Source organism: Ursus americanus, chromosome 14 (genome assembly GCF_024610735.1).
Source record: "Ursus americanus isolate L20-20 chromosome 14, mUrsAme1.1.p, whole genome shotgun sequence".
NCBI classification, from domain to species: Eukaryota; Metazoa; Chordata; class Mammalia; order Carnivora; family Ursidae; genus Ursus; species Ursus americanus.
The window spans coordinates 55,425,564-55,450,168 of record NC_142140.1 but is presented as its reverse complement, the minus strand read 5'-3'; the positions used below and the strand labels follow the sequence as shown (position 1 = coordinate 55,450,168).

The 24,605-nt window shown below is 56.6% G+C and overlaps 2 protein-coding genes across 3 annotated transcripts in view; both read right to left on the bottom strand.

Annotated features, from left to right (window-relative positions):
* C3 (complement C3) overlaps positions 1-12,254 on the bottom strand; it is a 31,275-nt gene extending 19,021 nt beyond the window's left edge. Inside the window, exons 1-18 of the mRNA XM_045776708.2 lie at positions 12,122-12,254; positions 11,530-11,722; positions 10,985-11,147; positions 10,817-10,887; positions 8,981-9,075; positions 8,813-8,895; positions 8,633-8,723; positions 8,237-8,339; positions 8,018-8,144; positions 7,426-7,541; positions 7,178-7,324; positions 6,546-6,755; positions 6,232-6,438; positions 5,485-5,643; positions 5,054-5,183; positions 4,758-4,829; positions 4,403-4,606; positions 116-224 (exon numbers count right to left, since the gene is read on the bottom strand). Of these exons, the coding sequence (XP_045632664.2) occupies positions 116-224; positions 4,403-4,606; positions 4,758-4,829; positions 5,054-5,183; positions 5,485-5,643; positions 6,232-6,438; positions 6,546-6,755; positions 7,178-7,324; positions 7,426-7,541; positions 8,018-8,144; positions 8,237-8,339; positions 8,633-8,723; positions 8,813-8,895; positions 8,981-9,075; positions 10,817-10,887; positions 10,985-11,147; positions 11,530-11,722; positions 12,122-12,198 (2,357 nt within the window). The 5' untranslated portion in view covers positions 12,199-12,254. The remainder of the gene's footprint in view (positions 1-115; positions 225-4,402; positions 4,607-4,757; positions 4,830-5,053; positions 5,184-5,484; positions 5,644-6,231; positions 6,439-6,545; positions 6,756-7,177; positions 7,325-7,425; positions 7,542-8,017; positions 8,145-8,236; positions 8,340-8,632; positions 8,724-8,812; positions 8,896-8,980; positions 9,076-10,816; positions 10,888-10,984; positions 11,148-11,529; positions 11,723-12,121) is intronic.
* A 5,717-nt stretch (positions 12,255-17,971) lies between these two features.
* GPR108 (G protein-coupled receptor 108) lies at positions 17,972-24,238 on the bottom strand. 2 transcript variants are annotated; one of them, XM_045776738.2, is made up of 18 exons: positions 24,079-24,238; positions 23,347-23,466; positions 22,411-22,461; positions 22,151-22,233; positions 21,354-21,478; positions 21,165-21,226; positions 20,980-21,048; positions 20,779-20,883; positions 20,443-20,576; positions 20,253-20,328; positions 19,674-19,747; positions 19,474-19,591; positions 19,255-19,385; positions 19,124-19,167; positions 18,856-18,905; positions 18,606-18,689; positions 18,385-18,509; positions 17,972-18,189 (listed from the first exon to the last, which is right to left on the bottom strand). In XM_045776738.2, the coding sequence occupies exons 1-18, from the start codon at positions 24,196-24,198 to the stop codon at positions 18,117-18,119; spliced, it is 1,644 nt and encodes a 547-aa protein (XP_045632694.1). In that variant the 5' UTR covers positions 24,199-24,238; the 3' UTR covers positions 17,972-18,116. The 2 variants fall into 2 exon arrangements, with proteins under 2 accessions (XP_045632694.1, XP_045632695.1); XM_045776739.2 differs by having other exon boundaries at positions 18,606-18,641.
* Positions 24,239-24,605: the final 367 nt, after the last annotated feature.

The window sequence follows — 24,605 nt, the reverse complement described above, 5'->3', positions numbered from 1 at the left end:
AGCGTCTCCAGAGTAGAGGGGGTTGGGGTGCATGCAAATTAAGTGGTCCAGTCTGGGGTGCTATAGGAGCTGGTCTGGGGGGTGGGTTGAAGTTGGGGAGGTATCTCTGCCTTACCCATTTTTCTCGGGTTCGTCGAGAATCTCTATGGTCCACAGCCAGCTCTCAGGGAACTGGCTTCGGGAAACGATGTCCTCTTCTGGCATTATCTCCTCATCCAAGTCACCTGGAAGGCAGGGTGTGGGGAGCGGAGTGATTTGGGTTTAGAACAGCCCCATTTCCCCACTGTCCCTGGAGATATTTATCTCTGTATCTCTGGAGGGGTTCCTAAGCAGCGAAACACCCGTGGCCATGCGATGACTTTGGGCGGGGGGGTGTGGGGGGGCGGCAGGCATGTTTGCCTTTGTGACACCTTCCTCCATAAAAATACTACTAAAAATTATATTCTATAACTGTGTTGGTATAAAGGCAAAAATAATCCAGGCTGGTTATATTATTTACCCCTCCCCCAATTTTCATAGAATTGAAAGCATACGCCTGAGCCACTCCCTAAGCCTGGAGGCTCCCAGGCTCCGTGCCTGCCGCATCTCATGGTGATGGTCCTGAAGCAAACAGGGAGAGTGAGAGACTCCCCAGACCTGATGGTGACCCCTGGAGAGGGGGTGGCCTTTTCAAGCCTGGCTGACACCATCAGCAAGTAGATGAAGTGGGGCCGGAATAGGTTTCAACCCTGGCTGGGCTTTCTTCAAAATATGATGGGCAGTTGTAACTCAGCTCTGAGTCTGCCAAATAACAAAGTAGGTGAAATCCACTGATGCCTAAATGCACCCACATTCTGGAATAACCCATCAAAGTGCCTTTGGGGTATGCACATGTAAGCAGCTCTCTTTCTCACCCCCAATTGGCTAAAACAAAGTATGCAATGCTCGGAGATAAAAACACCCAACTGTGTGTAAGCCCTATGCTGGTAGATTGGATATTTTTGGCTAATTTTCCTCTTTGAGAAAGGAAGTCTGTAGTTTGCCGGAGTAGAAGGCAGCAAGCCTAGGTTAGTATATTTCGCACAGATTGAAGGGAGAGTCCTTTGTTCACGTGCGTTGGAAATCTTTGGGTCTTTTTTGGGGGGTGATGGTGGAGGGAGTGCTAGCCTTCCAGCTAAAAGAATTTAGAAATATCTGTCCACTTTGGCAATGTCTGGCTTTAAGAGGTGACCGCCTATTAAGAGCCAAAGAAATAAAAAATAAAAAAATAAACAAAAAAATGTAAGTGCACGAAAAAAAATGTGTTACCATATAAGGAGTCCCCTACCTGCTGTCATACAGGCTACGTAAAAATTGATTTTGGGGAAAATTTCCCTTGGCTTGAATTTTGCTGTGATTGGATCGCAAAAAGAAGTTTCAAAAGCAACCGTAAGGAAACAAAGAGGAACTTTACAACAAAGCAACCCAGCAGACACAACCTTAACCAAGTGATCAAGAGTCCCATCACCGACAGTGGGAAAGATCAAGGTCATAAGGCCCCTGACACGATGCACTAAGAAGGCCACAACATCTCTTTTGTGACAGTGCTGCCAACAATGCAAGAGCTGAATGTGATTATGAGGCAATATTGAGCCAACTCAAACCGCTGGACAGCCCCCTCAAATGCTGGCCACGAAAGTTGCTGCAAGATGGATGCTGTGCCAGAGGTTGGGCAGATCCAAGGTCACTAAGGAGACCCCCCCCCCCCAGCAAATACGATGTCCAATTCTGGACCGCGTCCTTTTCCTATAAAGGACCCAAACCAAACCAGACCAGACCAGACCAGACCTGACCAAGCGAGACCAAACCAGACCAGACCAAACCAGAACAGACCAGACCAAACCAAACCAGACCAGACCAAACCAGACCAGACCAGACCAAACCAGACCAAACCAAACCAGACCAGACCAAACCAGACCAGACCAAACCAGACCAGACCAGACCAGACCAGACCAAACCAGACCAAACCAAAGCAAAACCACTGGCGCAACTTGAATGAGGCTGGAGGGTTTGGAGGTGGTAACGAGTCAACATTGATGTCCTAATTCCGGTGACTGTGCTGGGTTTTCTGGGAGAATATCTCTGCTTCTAGGAAATCCACATTGAGCTAGTCGGGGGTGGTGGGGCCTCACACGGTTCGGAGGGATAAAAAAAGGTTTTTATGCCCATTTCCAGTTTTTCTGTTGGAGACTCTTAAAAGAAAAAAAAAGAGGATTATTTTTGCTTTGATCGGTCAGCCTTCTGTTGTGAAATTTCCCCTTCTTCCTCAGTTTTTAAGCAAAGGCACTCTCTTTTGTGACTTTTCATCCTGTAGTTAATAAGGTAATTTCCCTTGACTTCAAGAACCGCTCACACGGGCCTTTGTTCTTGGAGCCCAATTTGAAGGACACAATTTCTGGTCCCCCATGAAAACAGTGGGATGTGCAACAGAAGTGTTCAAAGGGCCAATCAGAACAATAGAGCAGCGAATGCTCTGCATAAAATGGTTAAAAAGAACAATCTGGAAAGGGTGGGATGAGCTGGGAATTTGCCAAGGTGACCCTCACAAAAGGTCCTGTCCTGCTCCCCATGCGCTGTCCCTGGGTTCAGTTTCGAGAGCGCCCATCCTAGCAGAAAGATCTTTTCCTAATCAAGGCACATTGAAAAGCATTTTAAAAAAGGAGGGATCAGGCCTCACTGGGCTCAAAGCCTCTCAGCAAATGGCAGTTAGGCAATGTCAGTCCTCCCAGTGCCACTTTGTGGTGGAAACTGCTCTGGTTTTGCTTTAAATGGGGTTATTATAAGAGAAATTTCTCTTGGCTTTGCTTAAGATTTATTTGGCCTGAGGTGTAAAGTTTCAAATGGGTACACATTTTGTCTTAGCCAGAATTGAACAAATGAATGAATGAATGAATGAATGAATGAATGAATGAATGAAAATGAAGCAACGAAGGTTGTTAGGCATTGAGTTAGGCACCCCTTTGAAAGCACCATAAATTAGTTTTCTTTGGTAAAGGCAAGCTGAAAACCCATCTCAGACAGAGGCAACCTTCTCCCTCAGACAGGCCCCCTCTCCATCATACAGGTCCTCCTCTCCCTTCAGACAAGCCCTCCTCCCTCAGACCCCCTTCCCCTTCAGATAGGCTCTCCTCCCTTAGATCCCCTTCCTCTTAATATAGGCCCCCTTCCCCCTCAGACAGGCCCCCTTCCCCCTCAGACAGGCCCTCCTCCCTCAGACGGCCCCCTTCCCCCTCAGACAGCCCTTCCTCCCTCAGACAGGCCCCCTTCTTCCTCAGACAGGCCCTCCTCCCTCAGACAGGCCCTCTTCCCCCTCAGACAGGCCCTCCTCCCTCAGACATGCCCCCTTACCCCTCAGACAGGCCGCCTTCCCCCTCAGACAGGCCCTTCTCCCTCAGACAGGCCTCCTTCCCCCTCAGACAGGCTCCCTTCCCTCAGACAGGCCCCCTTCCCCCTCAGACAGGCCCTCCTCCCTCAGACAGGCCCCCTTCCCCCTCAGACAGGCCCTCCTCCCTCAGACAGGCCCTCCTCCCTCAGACAGGCCCTCCTCCCTCAGACAGGCCCTCCTCCCTCAGACAGGCCTCCTTCCCCCTCAGACAGGCCTCCTTCTCCCTCAGACAGGCCTCCTTCCCCCTCAGACAGGCTCCCTTCCCCCTCAGACAGCCCCCTTCCCCCTCAGACAGGCCCTCTTCCCTCATACAGGCCCCCTTCCCCTTCAGACAGGCCCTCCTCCCTCAGACAGGCCTTCCTCTCTCAGACTGGCCCTCTTCCCCCTCAGACAGGCCCTCCTCCCTCAGACAGGCCTTCCTCTCTCAGACTGGCCCTCTTCCCCCTCAGACAGGCCCTCTTCCCCCTCAGACAGGCCTCCTTCCCCCTCAGACAGGCTCCCTTCCCCCTCAGACAGCCCCCTTCCCCCTCAGACAGGCCCTCTTCCCTCATACAGGCCCCCTTCCCCTTCAGACAGGCCCTCCTCCCTCAGACAGGCCTTCCTCTCTCAGACTGGCCCTCTTCCCCCTCAGACAGGCCCTCCTCCCTCAGACAGGCCTTCCTCTCTCAGACTGGCCCTCTTCCCCCTCAGACAGGCCCTCTTCCCCCTCAGACAGGCCCTCTTCCGTCAGACAGGCCCTCCTCCCTCAGACAGGCCCCCTTCCCCCTCAGACAGGCCCTCCTCCCTCAGACAGGCCCTCTTCCCTCAGACAGGCCCTCCTCCCTCAGACAGGCCCCCTTCCCCCTCAGACAGGCCCCCTTCCCCCTCAGACAGGCCCTCCTCCCTCAGACAGGCCCTTCCCCCTCAGACAGGCCCTCCTCCCTCAGACAGGCCCCCTTCCCCCTCAGACAGGCCCTCCTCCCTCAGACAGGCCCTCTTCCCTCAGACAGGCGGACTCACTCCTGGCCAGCCCCAGGGGGCCGTCGTGGCTGTGGTTGAGCCGCAGCTGGGTGATGTAGTTGCAGCAGTCGAGGAAGGCCTTCACGCACTTCTCCTGCTCCTCGTGGAAGATGAACTGGGCCCGGCGCTCGCAGGAGAACTTCATGGGGTTGTCCCGCATGCCGTCCTTGCAGCACCTGCGCACCTCCTTCGGGTACTGGCCCTCTGTGGGGGCGCAGACCCCGCGTCATGCCCTCGGCCGCAGGCGCTCGGCACGCAGCGCGGGGAGGCCGTCCCCGTGGCCAGGCCCTGCCCTCCTCCCCCCTTGGCTGGGACGCCGGCCGGGCAAGGGCCCGGGGGCGGGCAGCGCTCCCACCTTTGTCGAGCCTCTTCTCCATGAGCCGGACGGAGCGGCGGCGCCGGGCGGCTGGTTTGGGGCACTCAAGAACTGAGGGGCGGGCAGACCAACGGGATGGGTTAAGCACCGACCACAAGTCCTCGATGTCCTCCCCTCAGTAGCCATGAGGGAGGGGAGTCGTTGCTCCCATTTGACAGAGGAGGAAACCGAGGCTCAGAAAGCAGTGACTTGCTAGGAGGTGGCAGAGGCAGGACTTGAACCCAGGGCCCCCTGACCCCAGACCCTGCCCTCCTCCCGCCCCTCCCCGGCCTCACTTGTCCTGTCGGTGGTCTGCAGGTTTTTGTTGGTCTTGAGGGCCAGCCCTGCGTCGGTGAAGACGCCGGCATAGTCCTTCCCGCTGCCGGCCGTGCAGCCGATGTCGGCCTTCTCCACCACATTCCAGACCTGCGGGCCGGGGAGGGGTCACGGCGCGCCTCCAGCCCCTGGCCAGCGCGCCCAGCCGCCTCTCCGCTCTCGGCCCGGAGCCCCCGCCGAGCTGGGTCCGGCCGTGTGGCCACCGCCAGCGTGGCCTCGTCCATCCGCACTGCCACCCGCGGCCTTCACTTCCACCCCGCCTGCGCCCGCTCCGACCTCCTTCCTGCCCACGCCTGACCCCACTTCCGGTGCCCTCCCCAGCGCCAGGGCCACCTCAACCCAACGCCGCCCCTTTGCCTCAGCAGCCTTCCACCCAACGGGCCGGGCCCACCTTGCTCTGAGTCAGCCTGTTCTTCTTGTTCAGCACGAACACACCCTTGTCCACCGCTACGAGCCCCACTCGGGCCCCTGGGTCACCCTCGATCTTGAGGATCGTCTGCTGTCCGGGCAGGTGTGGCCTCTCGTCCTTCCTGCCACCTTTCACCACCAGCTGTGGGGGGCCGGAGGGGCAGGAGCGAGGCGTCAGCACTGGCAGGCTGGATCTCGTCAGCCGAGTCAGAAGGGGAGGAAGGTGGAGCCAGAGAGAGCAGGAAGGCCAGGAGAGAGGGGCGCCTGGGTGGCTCGTGATCCCAGGGTCCTCGGATCGAGCCCCACACCGGGCTCCCTACTGGGAGCCTGCTTCTTCCTCTCCCACTCCCCCTGCTTGTGTTCCCTCTCTCACTGGCTGTCTCTCTCTCTCTGTCAAATACATAAATGAAGTCTTTAAAAAAATTTTAAAAATAAAGTTAAAAAAAAAAAAAAAGGAAGGCCAGGAGAGAGAGAACGTGGGAGCAAGAGAGGCCCCGAGGCTGAGACAGAGTGGTGCCCGGGGACGGGTGTGGGGGGTGGGGCGTGTGTGTGTGTGTGTGTAGGTGGTGGGGTGGGGAGAGAAGGGGCTGGGAAAGGAAAAGACAGAGGCAGAGACTCTGTGACCATGGCGGAGACCCGCCCCGATGGCTGGAGAGAGGCAGAGACTGAGAAGGCACTGGCCAAGTGGGGAGAGCCAAGATGGGTGCAGGGGAAGGCTCGGGAAGCTTACCGTGCCCATACATGAGTCCTTGACATCCACCCACACGGAATCGGCCACCACCTCTCTCTGGCCGTTGCTGCCGATGAGTGTGTAATAAGCCACTAGGCGGAAGGAAGGAATGAAGTCCGCAGTAATGGTCAGAGGCATTACGACCAGGTCCTGGCCAGGTTCCCGCTTCTGGCGGCCCACCTTCAAAATCTTCCCTTTGTTCATGATCTGGGGGGAACAGGTAAGAATCAGCAAGGTGGGAGGGAGGATGGGGCGACCTGGGATTGGGAGTGCTGGAGAAGCGAGGATCTGTGGGGTCCTAGGAAGCCACAGACCAGGTAGGTGTAGTAGGTGATGGTCTGCTCCTGGTTGGAGTCCGTTCGCAGGTGGAAATTGACATTGAGAGTTTCCCCTGGCTTGAGCTCCAAGCGAGGCACGGAGAGATGCAGGTAGTTTCTGACGTTGGTCATGGTGGTGTAGGGTTGGGCCTCCATTTTACTGGTGGCCTGTCGAGACTGTGGGATACCATCCTTCTTCGTGCTTACCTGGGCAAGGAAAGAGGGATGAATGCTGGCTCCCCAATGATGTCCATGTCCTAATTTCTGGGACCTGCGACTATGGTACCTTCTATGCCAGGAGGGACTTTACAAATGGAATTAAATTAAGGATCAGAGGATGGGAGATTGTTTTGGATAATCTAGGTGGGTTGAATATAATCACAATGATCCTTATAAGACAGCTAAGCAGCTGGAAGGACCCCTAGTGCAGACAAGAGCCCCTCTCTGTGAATGAAAACATCTCCATGTGAATGAAAATCTCTTTATGTGAATGGCATGATCCCCTTATGCAAATAAAAGGGCTCCACTCTGCAGGTGGCAGGATGGCTGCGGACAGAGGGTAGGGTCCCTCTGTGCAAATACAGTCCCCCAGCTCTCTGGAATGGGGCCCCAGGTGCACGAGGACTCACGGTGATGGGCAGTGGCAGCGGGTCCTTGGGTGTGTTCATGGTCAGCTTGGCCACACCGTCTTCCTGGGTTAAGGCCTGTGCTTTGGTGCCTTGGACCTCCACCGGGACGTGGCGGGCCGGGGAGCCGTCAGGGTTTGTCACGAACACCTGTGGGTGCAGGGGCAGGTGGAGGGGGTGTAGGTGGACCCGGGGCCATGGCCAGTGCTCAGGAGCAAGGTGGGGGGTTGCAGGCCCACCCCGGGTCTCACCATGAGGTCAAAGGGCATGGCTGGTTTGAAGTACTTGGGTGTCTTGGTGAAGTGGATCTGGTAGGGGGAGGTCACGATGGCGATCCCGCTGTACTCCGCCTCCACCATGTCGCTGCCTGAGGGAGCCGGCCGTGAGGGCAGGCTCCTGGGCCACCCCTCCAGACTGGACCCCACCTTCATACCAGGCCTCCCTCCTCAGACTGGCCCTCCTCTGTCAGACTGGATCCTACCTTCATTCTGGGCCTCCCCCCTCAGACTTGGGCCTCCTCTGTCAGACTGGACCCCACCTTCATACTGGGCCTCCCTCCTCAGACTGGCCCTCCTCTGTCAGACTGGACCCCACCTTCATACTGGGCCTCCCTCCTCAGACTGGCCCTCCTCTGTCAGACTGGATCCTACCTTCATTCTGGGCCTCCCCCCTCAGACTGGGCCTCCCTTGTCAAGCTGGATATCACTTTCATCTGGATCTCCTCTCTTAGACTTGGCCTCTCCTCTCCCTTCTCAGACTGGATTCCACCCTCATTCTGGGCCTCTGCCCTTGGACTGGGCCTCCCCACCTCAGTTGGGCCTCTGCCCTCAGACCAGGCCTCACCTGAATGCAAGACAACAGTGACTGACACATACAAGGACTTCCCCACCAAGGCATCTGGCTGGGAGGGGTGCACCCCGTCCAGCAGGACCTTTCGGCTCAGCTTGGCCTCCCCAGTGCCATCTTCAATCTGGGGAGAGGAAAGGAGACTCAGAAACGGGGAGGGGGGAGGGCGGGGAGGGCGGAAGTTTAGAGTGGAGGGGGCTCGGAGGGGCAGAGCACCGTAACACGGGTGAGGGACTGGGCCAGCGAAATCCTGTGGTCACCATCCTGGACCCCAAAGATGACGAAGGCTGTTCCATCCACATTCTTCCCGTACAAGAACCTGAGAGGCAAGAGGTGCTCAGGTGCCCCTCTCCTGAAAGGCGTGCCTCCCTCCAAATGTCCACTCACTCCTCCCCCAGAGCCCCCGGTCCCTCACTTGGTTCTCACCGGGTTCTTCCCTGGTCCGTGTCTGGTCCCTCACCCAGCCCTTCACCTGGCCTGCACCTGGCCCCTCACTGGCCCTCACTAGCCTCCAGCCCCAGCTGCTCACCTGATGCTCATCCGTCCCTCACCTGCCCCCGCACCGGCCTTCCTCACCTATCCTTCCACCTGGCCCCATTCCCAGCCGCTCACCTGGCTGTGATGGTGACCTCCAGGCCCTCTGGGTCATCGATATAGTAGAATTTCTCTGCTGGCTCCACGTGGACCTCAAAACTGGGCAGCACTGGGGGAAGAGACACACCAGTAGGACACCAGCCCTGGGGCCTGGCGCCGTGGGGGGGGGGGGCTCACCCGACTCCCTCCTCCTCTTACCGTACTCCTTCACCTCGAACTCAGTGGAGAAGACCTGCTGCGGGGCATCTTCGTAGTGGACCTGGATCTTCCACTGCCCCATGCTGTGGGGAAGGCAGGCTAGTGAGCCCCGCATGCCCCCACGCCCTCCCTTGGGATAGGGACCCCCCTCCAGGAGGGCCGACATACTTGACCAGCTCTGGGATGTTCCAAGACTGGGACAAGATGCCAAACTGGTTTTGAGAAGACAGGATGTCCCGCTTGATGGGAACACCATCGGGGGTCTGTGGAGACAGGAAGGGTGTGTCTCTTCAGAGATCAGGCTTAGCCCCTAGGCTCTCCTCTCCCTCTCTGTGTCTGGCCACTCCCTGTGCGTCACGACTACGGGGGCAGTGGTTTTTGAACATGGGCTTGGGTCAGTCGGCCTGGATTCAAATCCCCACTCTGCCATTTATGAGCTGTGTGACCTTGGGAAACTTACTTAACCTCTCTGTGCTCAATGTGCCCGTTTGGAAAAAGGAGATAAATAGAGCTCCTACTTCATTGGCTTGGGACGTGGTTAATGTAAACAGGAGCTCACTATCACCAGTGTCTGTCCGAATACTGACAGTAACTAGCATTTATCACCTACTTTGTGCAGGACCCTGTGGTGAGCATTTCATGGGTGCTGAGCCACAAAGAATTGCCTACATTCGACTCTTTGACCTACAAGGATAGCAATTTCATGTGGTTGACCAAATCCACATTATTTCATTTGTTGCCAATAACTAAACGTCAGGAGTCCTCATGCAGACATCTGGCTTTCTGGCTCCTCTTGGAGATTGGGATAATCGTGGATAATGGACTCCTGTTGGTACAAGGCGACATTTGACTGGAACTGGGCTGAGGCTGTGCCATTTGAGGTGTGTGTTTGCTGGTCCCCACAAATTCCACTGATCCCCAAAGTCAGCTCACGGCTGTCAGAACCTGGTCCCTGTTGCCTTTGCATGATTTCAAGAAATACTCATGATGATTCTCTGAGAAAGACCCACCTCTTTCCTCCCTCCTTCACTTCCTTCTTCCATTTTCCCTCCCCCTCCCTCCCTTCTCCCTGTAAATTTTTATTAAACTACCGTATGCCAAGCACTGTGCTGGGTTCAGGAGCTAAGGCCCTGAACGGCAGATAAAAATCCCTTCCCGTGTGGAATTTAGGTGCTGTGGAGGTTGGGGGAGGGACCAATTAGCAAATGAAGAAATCCAATTGCTAGGATGCCAATAGGAGATGACAAGAAGGGAGAAGAGTGTGGTGTGTGTACATTGAGGGGGAGGGGGTTGCAATTTTACAGGACGTTCAGGGAGGCTTCTCTGTAAAATTGGGGCATTGGTGACATTTGAGCAAAGACTTGAAGGATGTGAGGGGGCAAGCAGTGTGGGTATGTGGAGGAAGAGGGTTTCCTGGGTACAGGGGAACAACCTGTGCAAAGGTCCTGGGGCAGGTCCTGCATGGCAATTGGAGGTACAGCAAGGAGGCCCATGTGGCTGGAGCCGAATGAGTAAGAGGAAGAGAGAGCAGAGGGGAGGACAGGGAGGGGACAGGGCAGGTCGTGCATGGCCTTGGGGACCGCAGGAGGACTTAGGCTTTTACCCCAGGGAGGTGGGAACTCCTGGAGGCCTCTGGGCAGAGGGGGGCGGGACCTGAGTTGGGTGCTCGCGGGCGCCCTCTGGCTGCAGGAGGCAGAATGAACTACGTAGGTTTTATCTGTCACCTCAACCTTCGGATGAGAAAACTGAGGCCCAGGAAGGTGACGTGACCTGTCCAGGGTCATGCGGTGACCAGAGGTTTTTCTGGAGCCAAAATCCACGTGGTATCCCTGGATCTCTGCCCTGTCTCCAGGGCTTTTTCTGTGTTTGTGGCTCTACACATTTCTTTGCCTTTAGGTCTCTTCAGGTGTGCCTTTTCTGGAGTCTTTCTCTGTCTCTCTCTATCTCTTTGTCTCTCCCCAAGTCTCTGCTCGGGGCATGTGTGGGGCCCTGGCCGCCTGGTACCTGGAGGACGACGATAACGCTCCGACCCACGGGCAGCAGGCTGTGGTCCACGGTGAAGATCCGATAGAAGACTGGGAGGTGGTGGGAGAGAAAGGGGGCAGTGGGTGAGGCCCCGCCCCTCCCCGCAGCCTGACCCTGGCCCTCTCCAGCCGCTGCCCAGCCCCCTACCCGTGGAGCCCGGGGTGTAGATGGTCTTGTCCGTCTGGATGAAGAGGTACCCGCTCTGAGGACTGACCAGCACCACCTTCTCCACCACGGTGGCCCCAAAGGCCGCCTGGATAGTCACGAAACTTTTTCCCGTCTCTGATAGCAATTCCTTGTTGGTCGGAATCTAGGGATGGACCAGAGGGTCATTAGCAATCTCCTTCTGGGCTTCTTACCCATATCCAGCCCCCAGGCCTTCGGTGGGGCCCACACCTGCCCCTCCCACCAATAGCACCTGCCCAGCACTCCTGGCCTCCGGGGTGTGCCCAGGTTGGGAGAGGAGGGGTACTCGGAGAGGGAGCAGGGGCTAGAGAGGTGGTAGGGGTCAGAGAAGGGCATGAGACGGGGGAATCAGAGCGGGGGCTCAGAGGACCTCATAGTGGAGAGGGGCTCAGGATAGGAGGGGCTAATTGAAGGAGGAGTCTCTGAGAGGGGTGGGCTCCGAAGTGGGATGGGCTCAAAGCAGCGAGGAGGCTCAGAGAGGGCTGGGCGTCAGCAGGCACACCCACATTGATGGTGACGGTACTCATGTAGTCATTGTTGCTGGTCAGATCCGTTTTCTCGTTGGACAGCACTTGCTTCTTGGCTGGGAAGTCGTGGACGGTGACCGTGACTGCAACGTTCTCCTTCATGCCGTGGGCCTCCAACACCACGGTCTCCTGGTTCCCCAGCCGCAGGATGTTGGGGGTGATCATGGAGAACCTGCCGGAGCGGGTGGGGGCAGGGGAGGCTGTTCTAGGGACCTGGCATCCCAACCCTCACCCACACCTCGTGACACTCCCAAATCCCATGCAGTCAGATCTCGAGGCCTCCAAATCACGACTGCCGCAGAGTCACCGAACCCCACACCCCATGCACCCCAAACCCGCGGAGCCTGGGCTCGAGAAACACCCACCCCCATTACAACCCCGAATTCCACAAACACCCAACTCGTGAACTCTTGAACTCATAGGCAACCCGAATTCATTAACAGCCAAACCCACTGACCCCTGCCTCCACAAGCACCCAAATGCACCCTGAATTCTCCTGAGACCTGAACCCACAAACACCTGCTCCAAATTCAGAAGTAAACATGTTTGGGAAGGGGGCGTGACCACTCACAGGGGTTCTCCCAGCACCAGGGGGAGGCTGGTCAGCAGCAGCAGCAGCAGCAGGCTGGGGCCTGAGGCAGACCCCATGGTGCAGGGGCAGTGGAGGGACAGAGGGACTGAGGGATGGAGGGAGACGACTGGGAGGGAATGAGCGGAGGCTGTTGGAGGCTGCCTTTTATCAGCCCCCCCCCAACCTCAGCTCAGCCCACAGCTCCGGTGGCCTCCCCCTTCCTGGAGCTGCCCCAGATTTCTCAATACCATTTCCTAAGTTTTTCAATCCCTGGGGCCAGTGTGTCCTGGGGTAACTAACCCAAGGGCATGTCCTCCTGCAACAGGAACACACCTTCCCTTTGCCATGGCCTGCCTCAGGGTCAAGGCCAGCTGGTGAACCTTTCCCTGTTACACCCACTCTGTGGTGGAGGAACACTGAGGACCAGAGAGCCCCCTACCCCAGGTATCTGGGCCTGACTCCCAGTCCACTTTTGGCCATACATTTATTAATCAAACCCTATGAGTCCATCTCTAAGCTGGTAGCGAGAGTCCTTCCTCCATGCTGGGGTCAGGCTGGGGGGACAGAGTCCAGCACAGACACTCTGGGACCCATGGAGTGTCTTCCCAGTGAAGAAGAACCCTGCTGCTTGGAGGGTCATGGAAGATTTCTGAGAGGAGGGGATATTTCAGCTGGGCTTTGAAGTATGTGTAGAAGTTCGCTATGCAGGTGGGCATGTTTTAGGGAAGGACGAGCCTGGAGCATGTGACAAACATGGCTTGAATGACTATGATGGTTACAAAAAAGTCATCATTGAGAAAAGTGCCCATTGCTAGCTTTTTTTCTGTCTTACATCAACATTCTCTTAAGATATTCTTATTATTGGGGTGCCTGGGTGGCTCAGCCGTTAAGCGTCTGCCTTCGGCTCGGGTCATGATCCCAGGGTCCTGGAATCAAGCCCCGCATCGGGCTCCCTGCTCAGCGGGAAGCCTGCTTCTCCCTCTCACACTCCGCCTGCTTGTGTTCCCTCTCTCGCTGTCTCTCTCTGTCAAATAAATAAAATCTTTTTTAAAAAAAGATATTATTATTATTACTATTATTATGAATTGTATTTAGTTTTTTGGTATGAATACCTAATATATTCATATGGTTCAACAGCTAAAGGGTGCAAGGAGGTGTACAAGGAAAAGGTAACTTTCCTCCTATTCCTGTTGGCAGACTTCCAGGTCTCGGATGTCATAGTGCAACCAAACTTCTGGTTTCCTTCCAGAGATACTTATGCTTTTATAAATGTTGGCAAGTTTTAAAAACAAGTGATCAGTGTTCTCCATTCTGGTCTTCCTGGTCTCCCTGCCTGGGTGACACCTTGCTTTTTCATAAACAATATCCCTTAGAGATGGCTTAATATCAGTGCCAAGAGAGCCTCCTCGTTCTTCGAGGCAACGGCCTCACATTGCATTGTGTGAAAGTCCCCGGCCTCTTCCCCGTGGACAGACTTCCATGGTTACAAGCCATGTTCTCTCCAGTGAGTAAACTTGAGCCTGAATCCCTTTCCAGTTCTGACACTTATTAGTGGTACACTTTGGGCACCTGGTTAATAACCACTCTGAGCCTCAGTTTCCCCATGTGAAGTGAGGTTATAAATAGAGCTCACTTCACAGGGTTGTTATTGCCATGAAAGGACGTAACCCTGAATCCAAGGCGACTCGTATGGATCCTGTGGAGCAGGCTAGAGCGTAAGGATGTGGCGTGAATAATCTCACCAGATATGGCTGTATTTCCTCCTTAATTAACTGTATTGATTTACATACTTGCTGACCTGCAGGAAATTGCCAATTTCCCTACTGCCTCGCCATGACAGCCTGTTGGCAAAACTTAGCATTTTTGCCTCCGTGTCATTTTGATGGGCATCTTGCTGGATTCCCAGCAAGGCTGTGCATCTGGGGGAAGGGGTGTGTGAAGTCTGGGGCACAGGAGCCAGTGGGTATGGGGAATCCCGATCTCTGAAGGGCTGGTTTCCAAAGTCCCAAGGAAGGGGTTAATGGGGAACTCAGTGAGGATTTCCTGTAAACCACGCTCCTTTCCTGGCTGTGCTGGCATGCCTGGAGTGGGGGGAGGCGTGCAGAAACAGAACAAACTTGGCCCCTGTCTGCTTTGATTGCGACACCCCTTCTTTGGAAGAAGGAGGAAGAGTGCAAATGCCTGCTTATGGTCCAGAATTGAGAATAGACTTCTGAAACAGGGGAGGGGGAGAGGGGAACCTGCTAGAACTGCCCAACCCCCCATTACTCCCTCTATTCCCCATTCTGTCCCCAAGCCCACCCCATTTCCTGGATTCATCATAGCCTTAAACATTTGGGCTCTGTGGTTTGACCATCTTGGGCAGGTGGCTTGGTCCCTTCTTTTCCAGAGCCTCAGTTAATTCTGCTGAATGATGGGATCAATGACAGGTCGTACTGTTTGGGGCAATGAAAGGCGCTGAGATGCTTCGGAACCCTGGGTTTGTTAGCTTCATGCCCATGTTGGTGGAAGTCCGGGAAGGGTCCTGCCCCGATCTCTAGGAAGTGACCAGAGGGATGAAGGCAAATGCAGAGCAGGGCCTGCTAGGAAGGAAGGAATTCTTTGAGGCTTCTTCCTGGGGATGGGCATTTGTGCCCGGAAGTATAGGAGAGGGATGGCAGGCAAGACAAGCCAGCAGGGGAGAGAGAGGAGGAGACTCAGGGGGATGGGACTTCCAGTTAGCTGGCGCACCCTGCCCAGCATTCCACGTGTGGAGGGAGGGAGAGCCAGGCTGCCTGAGCTGAGTGGAGTATCTGGGACATTCTTAACCCTAACAAAGTATTTGCTGTTTATCTGCAATTCAAATCGAGTTGGGTATCCGGTATTTTATCCCGCCCCCCTAGCTGGAGGGACAAGGAGAGAAGAAGGGGAGGGAAGTGGGGATGATTTCTGGGTGGGGGAGGTGACCCCCCTCCATCCCACACCTGCTTGAGTGCAGTTACTTCCCTGCTGTACCCCCCCCCCCTTCAGAGGCGGTGCCAGGCTGGAGAGGCCACCCTAGCTGGAAGGGCAAGGAGAGAAGAAGGGGAAGGAAGTGGGGATGATTTCTGGGTGGGGGGAGGTGACACCTCTCCCACCCCATGCCTGCTTGAGTGCAGTTACTTCCCTGATGCCCCCCCCCCCAGGCTTCAGAGGCGGTGACAGCCCTGGGACTCCCTCTCCCTCCTGGCACCCCACTTCCAGAATGGGGTCTTTGCTACACTGCTTTCTGAGAATTTCCCTCCCCCCACCATGCACCTGAACTTTCCCTTCTCACTACTTATTACTCATTAACTCGAAGGTAAACTTGGCCTGGTTGAGTCTCATCTGCCCCTTGGTTCCTTCTCCCCCCCGCCCCGCGCCCCCTCACTCACACTCAGCAGAGGCCTGGGCACCAGGGCCGCCACCTTGGAGGATGCAGGGCCAGAGGTTTCGACCTCCCAGCCTCAGTTCCTAATCTGTAAACTGGAGAGTCACAGCCATGGAACTTCCCTCTGAGTCTTGGGGTGACAATCTAGTGGCATCAACAGGCAGAATGCTCAGCCTGGTGCCCACACATAGTGAGTGCTCAACGCATCTGCATTTTTATCCCCTGACACCTGCTCCTCTGCCTTCGTGCCTTATTTCAGTGACAGCCCCGCCAGGCCTCCAAGCCAGGGTCCCCCCTTCCTCCCTGTCCCCTGCAGTCTCTGTCCCAGTCCGTCCGTTCTCTCCACCCCTGTGGTCCGTGGCCTCCCTGCTGCAGACTCACTGCTTCCAGCCCACCTACTCTACAGCAACTGGGGACTTTTTCTAAAAACACAACTTTGCGATCCTACAGAATTATGATGTAGAAAACAGAAATACGCACAAATGAGGCCAAGGGCTCCGTGAGACTCGGACACGGCACCTTATCTCACCAACCTTGTTAATTCTGCGTCCCTATTTTACAGACCAAGAAACTGAGGGCTCTGGCCACTTGCCCAAGATCCCCTAGCTGGCAAGAGCTGGGCTCCAGAGCTCACGTCTTAAACTGTATGAGTTTCTGACAGCTGCTGTAACAAAGGACCACAAACTTGGGGGCTTAAAACAACATCTATTATCTTGCAGGTCTGGAGGGCAGATGTCTGCAATCAAGGTGTAGGCGGGGCTGCATTCCTTCATTTCCTTTGGAAGGCTCGAGGGGAGGAATCCACTCCACTCTGTGACTCTGGCTCGGCCCCTCCCTCCAGTGCCATGGCACATCCCCCTTGGCCAGTTTCCTTGTCACTCTCCCTCTCTGCCGGACCTCTTGCAGGGATCCTTGTGCTGACACTGGGCAAGCCATCCTATCAGGTCTTTCACTGAATCACAGCGGCAAAGCGTCTTTTGTCACAAACAGCAACATTTGCAGGTTCCGGGGACTGGATGTGGACATCTTTGGGGAGCCATGACCCTGCCCAGCCCAGCGCACACAGGGAATAAAACCTCAACCCTGCGTGGCCATGTCCTTCCCTGCTTGAAACTTTTCCTTGGCTCCTGCAGGCCCTGGCATGAAGTCCAACTGTGTCTGTCTTTAGGCTTCTGCCGACTGCCCCCCCCCCCCCCCGCCCCTTCCCAGCTCCAGCCAGCCCTGCAGTGGGACTTGCAGGCTATTCTGGGCCTCTCTGCCTTCACATAACTTCCTCAGTCTGCAATGCCTCCCCACTTCCTTGTCTGGCAGAGCTATTTATTCATCTGGGCCTGTTATACTTGCTTCCCTTTGCAGGAAGCCTGGACCCCAGTCCAATTCTCTACCTGTTGTCCCCTGCCCGCCCCCCCCAACAAAGTGTCTCCCAAAGACTCTAGCTGAAGGATGTGGTGGGACAGGGGGAGAGCCCCATCTCGGGAGCAGCCCCTGTGTGTGTGCACAGGTGCAGCCCTAATCTGAGGTCATCCCTCAAAGTTCAGGTCTGTTCACGAAAGGCTCGGCTGTGCTGAACACTCACAGCATTATCCCGGGTGACCTCACGGGACCCCCATTTTACAGGCTGGGAAACAGGTGAAACCGCTTATCCAGGGTCACTTGACAAAGGGGGCAACGCCAACAGGTTTGGTCGTGGGGAGTCCGGGTGCAGGGGGGCAGTGCCATTGGTGGGAAAGTGCAGCTCTGAAAGCAGACTGCTGCTGTTTGCAGTCCTGACTCTCCCAGCTCGTCAGCTGTGTGACCCTGGGCGAGTGACTTAGCCTCTCTGTGCCTCACAAGCTTTTTAAAGGAATTAGGGTCAACAGAAGCCTTGGAAGAGGGTGCGGCCTAGAGCAATCACTATGTGTTAGCCTCGATGACTTCTAGTCTTCGTTGTAAGCTCTCGTGGGTCTACCTGCCACTCTGTTTTCCTGCGCTCCAGCCTCTGTGTGTGTTGTCCCTTCACCTGGGCCTGCTGCCCTTCTCCCTACTTCTCTATTCACCTTTCCCTGACTTCCCAGGATGGGTCAAGGCCCTGTGATGGAACTGTCTGGTGACTCAGCCCTCTCCCTGACCGGCCTCCACCCCCAACTGTAAGCCCCTTGGGTGGGTCTTGGCCACTTGCTCTGTCCTCAGCACCTGGCATGGGGCCCGGCAGAGAACAATAAATATTAAAGGATTTTTATTGAATATATAAAGCAATGGATACTGTATCCCTCCCTCCACAAGGAATACAAGTTTCTAAACTGTAAACACAACCTCTGTGTTAGACCTCAACACCCAGAAAGGCAAGAAACCAGGGCAGCAAAACACAAGGGTCATCATTGCACAGCTGCAAGTGGCGGGGGGCTCTGGGGCAGGGACAGGGCTGCCCAATACTTGGGGAGAAGAAGGGGCTCTCTTCTGAATGGGCTCCTGGACCTCGAGTCCCAGACAGCTGGGTGCTGCATGCACCGCGGCGCCCTCCTCCCCCGCCACACGTGCTTTGGGAGCGGAGCTGGAGAGTGAGGAATGTGTGTGGAGGGTGGAGGCGGGAGGTGGGAGAAGGAGGCCGGTCCCAGACACGGGGGATGATCACAAAAGCTCCCGCCCGCTGGCTGTTTTGTTGACTTTGGACAGACCTTCCCGGAACCCAGAATCGGTCATTCTAGAGGCAAACAGCAAGGAGGTGGTCCAGGAGTTGAGGGGCACGAGGCCCCGCCCGCCCCTAGAGCTGCCTGCCCACCTCCTCCCACCATACCCCACCCACTCCATCCCCAGAGCTCTGGCTGGGCCCACTCTGCCTCCAGAGCGGCCATGCTTCCCCCTCCCCCCCTCCCCCACCGCAAGGCCCAGGGCTCACATTTGCTCCATTTGCATGTCCTCCTCGTCCTCCTGGGGCAGCTGCAAGTAAGGGTTGTTGCCTGTGGGCTGGAACTTGTAGCCCGTGAGCACGAAGAAGGCCAGGGTGGAGCCCTCCACCAAGAGCTGGGGGGCAAGGGGAGTAGGAGTGTCAGGCACAGCCCCCTCCCCACTCCACTGTCTGGCCCACCCTCCCGCCCCACCTGTGGTCTCGGTCTTCACCTGGTACAGCCACTGCCACTGGAAGGGCACAGCCACCTGCAGGAGGATGGCGATGATGCGCGTGAAATAGATGTAACAGATGACCTGCCAGGACACAGGCGGGGGGCCGAGTGTTGGGGCTCAGAGTGATGGCAGGGAGGGGTGAGAGTGGGTATGCCAGCCAACGGGCTAGTTGTACCCCCCACCCCGGGCAAGAAACAACACCATAAACACCTCCAAATACTTCCCTGAGTGAGAACAGGGCTCTTACCATGACGTAGTAATGCCGAAACAGCTTCAGCTTGGCCAGGTTCACTGCCACTGAGAGGTGTGCACAGACAATGGGGGGAAGGGGAGAGGGAGGGAGGAGGGACATTTCGGGGAGTTTCCAAGGGGCGGGAAGCCTGGAGGGGGACTTTCAGAAGACAGGTAGGAGGGGCAGCCGGTGGGGAGGGAGGGGACATCCAGGGATCAGAAAAAGGGGCCTGGAAGTGGGACAGGGGCTGGGGGCACAGCAGGTCCTGGGACGAGGGCCTCACCCTTTCCATCTGTGCCAGATGCGTCCTGGAGGTGCCGGATGGACCTGGAACCGGATGGGGGACACAGATGGCTGTCAGCACTGCCTCCTGCCACGTCTGCGAGGGGCAGAGGTTGGGGGCGGGATCCTCACCAGACCACAGGGAAGAGGATAGCACCACAGCAGATGAGATCCACCAAGAAGAGGATCTCCTTCCAGAGCATGTAGTCACTGGCACCCTCCTCACGGGACTCGATGACGATGTAGGCCACGTTGGCCAGGACCTGTGGCGGGCGGAGGGTGGCAGTGTGCGGTGGGCAGGCGTGCCCCAAGAGTGCATGCGTGCCCGCCCGCCGGGGGCCCCAGGGGCACCTGCAGGGGAATCACGATCCCAAAGATCTTCTTCTCCTTGTCTGACAGGACGTACTTGACGAAGGCCCAGCCAGAGCCGATCAAGGCGATGGTGATGAAGAGGAGAGCGCCCTTCAGCCTGGGGAGCGCGTGTGTGGTGAGGGGCCGGCGCCCAGGCCTCCCCAGCCTGCCCCCCGCCTGCCGCAGAGAAGGGCACTCACAGGTGTGTGACGTAGTGCATGACAGCGAGGCCTTCGATGGGGTGGCCCTGGCTGTTGATGAAGTAGTAGTTGATCTGGAGGTGGATGGATGGGTGGGTGGACAGTCAGACAGACAGACGGACGTGTGGGTGGGTGGTGGTGCAACTAGGAGGATGGTGGTGGGTTAGGAACATGGCCAGTCACTGGGGGCACGGTGGCCACGAAGTTGACAGAACCGACAGTGATGATCAAGATAGCAGGTGAGCCCAGAAGTGGGCAGTGGTGGCTGTGACAAAGGAGGGGAGTCCCAGCTGGACGGACAGACAGTGAGACCACCGGTCAGGGGGAGAGTTGGAGCCGGGCCGATGGACAGTCAGACTGAAGGGCAGACAGTCACAGGTGGAGAGGACAGGCAGATAGCTGAGTTGGGTGGACAGCTGGTGGCCACGGTGATAAAAATGGCTGGACATGTGGACAGTTGGGACACATGAACTCCCAAGCCCAGGGTCTGCAGAGCTTTGGGGAGTGGGCTCTGCGGGCTTCTTCCTGGACCCAGAGACCCCAGCCCGCCCCCTTCTGCTCCCAGCCCAAGGCTCTCACACTGTGGAAAAGGAGGGAGATGCTCTTGGTGAAAGCCAGGGCTGCCATGAGCCAGTGGATCTTGAAGACGTTGTACCTGGCGGGGGGGTCAGGGACAGAAAAGGGTGGGGGGGCATCGGTCAGGGGAAGGGATGGGAGGGCTATGACGAGGAGAGCTGTGGGACCCCCCCCCCAGGGGCCAGGGCATTACGTGTTCTTGCAGAGGACGGACACCCAGAAGATGCCAGCGGCCAGAAAGCAGGCCGACATGACCATGTACAACTTGAAAAGGGGGATTTCCGCCGCTGACAGGAAGCCCTCGGGGTTCTTCTCCCGGATCATGACCTGGGGAGGGGGCAGTGGTGGGTGGTGGGGATTTCATGCCAGCTCTGGATGTGCAGAGCCGTGAGGGTGAGTCTTGCCCTCCCACTCTCAAGCTCCCCATCTCTGTGCCTCAGTCTTCCCACCTCCCAGATGGGCATATCAGCTTTCATTCCACAGCGTGGCCACAGGGAGGATGTGGTGTAGCCGGCCCGCCTCTGCTCACCGTGATGTCGAACGGCTGCTCCTGGCCCGGCTTTGAATTGTAGCAGTTGTGGAAGTTGAGGTTGTATTGGCCTTCCTCAGCCCGAGAGCCAATCACCACGTGGAACTGGGTGGCGGGGGCAGAGAGGAGGAGAGGGGGGCCTCAGCCTGGGGGTCCCCACTCTGGGGGGAGGTGGGGCCGCAGGCGCTCACAGACACTCACACTGAAGTTGTAGGAATTGTTGAGATGCCCGAGACCCAGGACCAGTTCCTTGTCCTTCCCACTGAGGCCCTGAGGGGACAGAGTGCCTGTATCAGCTGGCCCCAGGCCTGGGTCTCCATACGCTCCCCCGCCCCCGCCCCGAATAGGAATAGACCTTCCTCCCTCCTGCCCTGGTTTCCTCAAACCTGCTGGTCCCCCTGAGACACTGTGGATTTTGACTTGGCTTTGTCGTGAACATTGGTGATCCCTATAGGGGACAAGTGAATGAGTTTAGATATGGACGGACAGAAGGACAGCAGAAAAACAGGGGGGCGGGGACAGCCATGCAGCCCTGGCCATCCACCCTCCCTGCTCACACAGCCAGCCTGACTCACCACTGTCCACTTTAGGGGTGACTGTGAGCTCTGGCTTCAGGGGCCCTGGTTCGGAGGACACTTCGGGGAGGAGCCCAGGAGAGATGAACAGCTTCTTCTGTTCCCCATACTTCCGTACCTGGACCCTGGGGTGAGGATGGGGGCCTCGGGGGTGAGGCCAGGAGGCTGAAGTCTTGGGTCATGCACAGAATGTGTGCAGAGGGACTCAATGGCCCTTGGGGCCCACAGGGTCTCCTTTCTGAGGGCTGGCATCAGGCTGAGTCCGTGGTCACACAGCTCCAGCCCTGGCCACCAGCCATCAAGATGGCTGCCCCATCTGGGTGCTGCCTGCACCAGTGACTGTCACTTCCCATGACACTGACTTACTCATTCCACTGATGTGCATTATTTAACATGAAAATGTATCTACGGACAGGCTACACGGCATTGTTGGACTCTGGTTCTGGGGCCTCAGTTTCCTCCTTTAGAATGGGAATAATATCAGTATAAAGAGTCGATGAGTTAAAACCTGTAAAAGCTCGCAGGACGCTCCCTGCCACATGGACAGCATTGGACAAGTATGAACGGAGGCTATCAATTCCCACAACACTACTCCGTCCTGTGTCTTCTCCCTGGGCCCTCCTCCCCTTGCTCTCTCCTTCCCATAAACACAATGCTGCAAGGCAAAATGAAACAGCAAGTGGCTTTCCTCCTAAGAGTATGAGGTTCTTTCCAGCTGGCTTCTCATTCCACCTGAGAGCTAATGTGGGTATCACAGCCAGGAAAACATGAATGGAGCCTCTGGTCCATCACCTTACCGCAGATCCTTGGTGTCGATGAGGAAGAGAACCAGGAGGTTGCTACTGTTTTTATGGAGAGGACAGTCCTGGGGGTCCCGGGTCTGGGGAGTGGGCAGGAAAGGGTCCTTGGTTACTGCCTCAAACTAGCCCGGCCCCAACCTGCCTCCTCCCCATCTACCTTGCAAGGGAGGGTCACTTCTTGCTCCCCTCCCTGCGAAAGAACGGGGGGGGGGCCTCCTCCCCCCTCCCCCACCCCCCCCACCTCCTCCTCCACTCACTGAGTAGGATCGAATACTGCCAGATCGAACACGAGTCAGACTGAACCCCACCTGGCAGGTGGAAAGAAAAGGGGAAGAAATGAGGTATTGCGCAGGCCCCCCCCAAGCCACCCCTTTTAGTAGCAAGAGAAACATGACTTCAAACTGACTGAACCCCTACTGTGTGCTAGGTCCCACATTCACTCATGGAATTCCAACAACCTGGCTGCCCCTGGCCCCTCATACTCTTCTTTTAACTCCTAACCATCCTGTGCTGCTCAACTTCGATGTCAGTTCCCCAGGGCGGGGGCGGGGGGGAGGGGAGACCCTCGCTGTCCCTCTGGACCTAGCCCACCCTGTTTTCACTCAATTAAAATGTTGATATAATAAATAAATAAATAAATAAATAAATGAATAAATAAATAAATAAATAAATAAATAAAAAGAAAGAAAAATAGATAAAATGTTGATGGCTTCCTGCCTTGAGCTGTGGAACCCAGCACACACAGTGCATCCAGGCACTGTGACTCTGAGCAAGCCACATACTTCTGAGCTTGTGTCAACACTTGGAAAGCTGGGTTTACAGGTGTAACGTTTTTACAGCATCCCTGAGAGGTGGCTATGAGAGAACAGACCCATGGAAACTGCTCTGCCAGGTACTTGGTACTCAGTGGGCATTAAAAAAATGCTAGCTACTCATTTTGACTGCAGGAACTAGGGATATCTTGTGCATTGGTGTGCCCTCCCCCCACCAAGCCCAGCTCGGGGCCTAGCACATATTGTGGGAGATTTTATTATTCCCATGTTACGGATGAGGAAACCGAGTCTGAGAGAGGCCGACGGACTTGCCCAAGATCACACGGATGAGAGGCGGAGCTACGAACTGGGGGCTGGGGGGGGGGATAGGGAAACTTGTGCACCTCGCCCTCCTCCAGCAAATTCCTCAAAGCCCCTCACCAGCGGGTCCTTCTCTTCTGTCTCCTGGAGGCCCAGCCGCAGGAGGCTCAGGTCCACCTCCAGGGAGCCATTGGCGTAGAAGCCAAAGCTGTTCAGCGGGATGTCTGCTCGCTTCTCCCCCTGCCGGAGACCAAAGAGGCAGAGGCAGCTCAGACTTCTTCCCACCAACTCAGCCCCACGGCTCTGGCGCGAGGTAGGAACAGGGTAGCCCCAGCTCTTCCAGCCACTGTTCTGAGAGTCCAGGAAGGGAAAGCCTGGGGCACCTGGAAGTCTCCGCACTGGTGACCACCACCCCAAGAGCAGAGTTATTTATCTTGGTGTGCCGAGCCCCGACCTCCCAGACAGTTTGTAGATTCCAAGATCCCAGTGAGTGCCCAGAGGACTCCATTCTAGAAACCCCAGGGACTCCCCCTGGGCGGCGCCAAGGGCCCCAGCGCCCCGAGAGCGATCCCAAGAATTTAGAAGGCTAAGGGGGGGGTGGTGGTCTCTGGAGGTGAAGTCCCACCCCCAGTGGGCCGGGCACGGCCCTAGCGTGGTACTCCAGGCAACTCCACGCCAGGACTGAGGGGGACTCCTCGGACGAGACCACTCGGGGCCTGGAATCGGGGGGGCGGCGGACCGCTCCATCCCGCGTAAGAAGAGGGGGAGGTAGGACGAGACCACTCCAAACCAGGGGCTTCTTAGGAGCAAAACTGCGCCCCCCGCCCCAGTCCGCCGCGCGGCGGGACTCACAGTCAGCGCCAGCCGGTGGATGCGTCCAGAGCAGCTGCCCAGGAGCAAGAGCAGCAGTAGCCGCTGCCCCCACTCCGCGGGGCTCCGGCGGGCGAGCCCCCTCCTCTCGCTCACTGCCATCTCTGGAGCCGCCACCTCCCCTGACACCGCCTCTGACGCACCCACCCGCCAACGGGTGAGCCAATCGTCGCACGATGGGGGCCGACCCTCTGGCATGTCCCTCCCTCCCAGCCAATCAACGACTGTTTCCTAGAAAATCCGCACCACCCCCCCTCACGACGCCAAATGGACATCACCAATTCCGAATGGGCTGCTGATACTGTTTAACCCCGCCTCCGCTCTCACCAATCACTAGAAAGATTGTACTGATGTAATTTGATAAACAGTACAACTAACCAATTCTGATGGATCTGATATCCCTCCCTTGAAGCGGAATTCCTTTACCCACGCCCAACTGAAGATCAGTCCAGGACTACATTACCCAGAATGCAGAGAAAAGACAGCGCTACAGGGCATTCAATAAACTA